Consider the following 3,035-nt stretch of genomic DNA (forward strand, 5'->3'; position numbering starts at 1 on the left):
CCCACAAAGAGAATAATAACTAGTCGCAGAAATGTATGTTTAAACTTCAAGTAATCTTCAATTCTGTAAGAGAAACATTTCAATTATCCCTAAATGTGTACAGTTTTCTATCTGCCACCTAGTATTTTTGAAAATTATCTTTCTCTTACTAGTTGTTCTCATAGTAGGTATTAAGAAATGAATTATTAACTATGAATACATATTATAAATAGATTACACTGAGCTGTATTTATATAGAATTATGTATGAACATATACATTTTTAATTATCTCCAATATTTTATGTTTTAGGGTTTAAGCAGAGAATTGAATTAAATAATCATAAAAATGAGGTCAATAATATGTAAGTCCTAAATTAGAATTGTAAAGTAGGTAATTTTTCAAAAGTCTTGATTGAATAAATACTATGATTTTTAAAAATTAGGGGGTTAGGGCCCGGAGAGATAGCACAGCGGTGTTTGCCTTGCAAGCAGCCGATCCAGGACCAAAGGTGGTTGGTTCAAATCCCCGTGTCCCATATGGTCCCCCGTGCCTGCCAGGAGCTATTTCTGAGCAGACAGCCAGGAGTTACCCCTGAGCAACGCCGGGTGTGGCCCAAAAACCAAAAAAAAAAAAAAATTAGGGGGTTAAATAAACACTATTATTTTTAAAAATTAGGGGTGTATTGGTCCACCTCAGGCAGTGTTCAGGAGGTTATTCCTGGCTCTGTGCTCAGGAATCACTCCTGGTGGGCTGAGGGTGGGGGCATATGGGATGCCAGGTATCGAACCAGGGTTTACCACATGCTAGGCAAACTTTCTGTCCACTGTGCTCTCTCTCTAGCCCCTACTTAAAAAAAAAGTTATCCTAGTACTCTGTTGTAAAATATGGCACAGAAACTGCTAGTATAAAAACAATAATATTGTAATATATTACTATTGTAGAATTTTTCATTCACATTTTAAAAATTTCAAGCTTGATTTAAATGCAGAGTTAGATTAGAACTCTCCAGGCTTTTGAAGACAAGTGTGAACTTGAAAGCGCTGATATAAAGGCATTGCATTTTAATTTTAGTCTTTCTTTTAGATTTTTGTGCTAACTATAACCTATTATTAGACCAACTGAATAAGCCAATGAAACCTTCCGGTTGCTAAGTCAGTTGCAATGGCGCTGCTGAAAATTCATGAACTAAATAACCCCTGGGGCCTCTACATCAATGAAAATAAAATGAAATTACTGTGCTCTCCAATTCAGGTTCAGTATGTTCGCTAGTTCCAAATTCACTGGGGCGAAATGGGGTAGGGTGGGTTAGGGGTGGCGCCAAAATAGGGTGGGAAGGGGCTAGGTGAGAACGAGGGGCATACCTGGAGCAGGGTCTAGGAGGTGGAATCAAGAGTCTTCAGAGCTGTTCTGGACTTCGGGCACCTCAGGGGACTTGCACGTTTCCTTGCTGTCACTGCCACTGTTCTTGGCAAGGCTCTTCGCTGGGTTGCTCTCTTCTGCCCCAGGGAGCAGGGTACCCTTAGTCTCCCTGCAGGCCAGCACAGAGCCACCCTTCTCCTTCAACTCCAGCTGCCGTCTCAGGTCATCAGCTAACTGCGAGAGATCTCGCTTCATGGCAAAGGCATCTTCCCCATCCGCATAGTACTTGGGTTCCACCTCACTGACCTGGAAGTTGAGCATGTTGGAATAGAGGTGCAGGGCAGCCCGGTTACTCTTCCTCACATGCAGGGACACGTACTTGGCACTAAAGTTCTCAATCATGGCCTGCGAGGCCTGATCCATGAGCTTCTGGGCCAGGCCTAGGCGGCGGTGTGAACGCTTCACAGCCAGTGAGGTGATATGTCCATGGGGGACATCATCGGGGTCCTCTTCCATTTTGGCCAGGACATAGCCCACAATCTTCCCGTTCTCATCCTCAGCGATGTAAGAGAGCTGGGGCCAGGAAAGGCCATGGTAGAAGTAGTACTTCATCTGGTAGTTCTCCGGCAGGCAGAGGAGGTTGCAGTGCTGCATGTCCATTAAGTCTTCTGGCCGTGCATTGCGGATGTTCATTATGGCAGTGGGTTGAGAGGCAGACTTGTGTGAACTTGGAGGTGCTCAGGTGCGGTGAAGAGCCCCGAATCCAAGACCCAGAGCGGGAAGGTGCTGCTACTGCATATGGCGGGAAGCAGGAAAACCAGGACTCAGAAGGACGTGAAGGCGGGACTTCCGGGAGTGCGCCACCTCATCCAGCCAATCAGCTTCTCGCTTCATTGTGCGTCTGCGTATGTGAACCTCAGGGGCCCGGACAAGCTTTATGTGTTCATGGGTCTCAGACTTCCTGTCTGGGCCAGGCCTTCCTGTTTCACTACTTATTTTGCAGGATGTTAGAATAAAACTTCACTAATGAAACAAATCCAGGGTAATTAGTCAAGAAACTGATCCTCGCATGCTCTATAGAGCTTCCCCCAGGTGGCGGTTCTTCAGACCCTCAACTGACAGACACGAATTTCACCTGGGATTCTAACAGCCTGACTCTCAAGTGGAATCGTTCTGCCTACTATACTTTGGGATCTGGCTCTGTTTTTATGTTTACCTGGTGTTTGAGTCGGCAACCCAGGTGAACAGCATTACATGCTCTTCTCTGTTTGGTAGGGCATTGCCTAAATAGAAAACTCGTTCTACAAAAGATGACCGTTTTTCAGTTCTAGTTTGGGAATAATATGCATCAGGTAGCTTCATGGTCTGAAACATGTCTAAAAATATCAACAGTCGAATTTACCTAGGATTGTAATTAATAGATTTTAAAAGATGAGATATTAAATACTGAAATCAAAAGATACTATGATTTTCAACTTTTATAAATAATACTAAGAAATTTCCAAAGTGGTTTCTCTACATTCACAAGACTTGGTATTTCCTAATCCTTTTCAATTTAGGCTCCTCTGCAGTGTTAGGGCCATAATTTGGATCTAATTTATGGCCCTATGCCCAAGAATCACTCCTGGAGGGTCTCTTGGGCCCATCTGGAGTCCCTGGAATCCAACAAGGCTGACTGCAAGGCCATTGCCTTAC

At 43.9% G+C, this 3,035-nt stretch overlaps 1 protein-coding gene across 1 annotated transcript; it reads right to left on the bottom strand.

The window, feature by feature from the left end:
* Positions 1 to 1,367: 1,367 nt before the first annotated feature.
* NAA11 (N-alpha-acetyltransferase 11, NatA catalytic subunit) lies at positions 1,368 to 2,039 on the bottom strand. The gene has a single exon (XM_049790306.1). It carries the CDS (start codon positions 2,031 to 2,033, stop codon positions 1,368 to 1,370), a length of 666 nt encoding a protein of 221 aa, XP_049646263.1. The 5' UTR covers positions 2,034 to 2,039.
* Positions 2,040 to 3,035: the final 996 nt, after the last annotated feature.

This window comes from Suncus etruscus, chromosome 16 (assembly GCF_024139225.1).
Source record: "Suncus etruscus isolate mSunEtr1 chromosome 16, mSunEtr1.pri.cur, whole genome shotgun sequence".
NCBI classification, from domain to species: Eukaryota; Metazoa; Chordata; class Mammalia; order Eulipotyphla; family Soricidae; genus Suncus; species Suncus etruscus.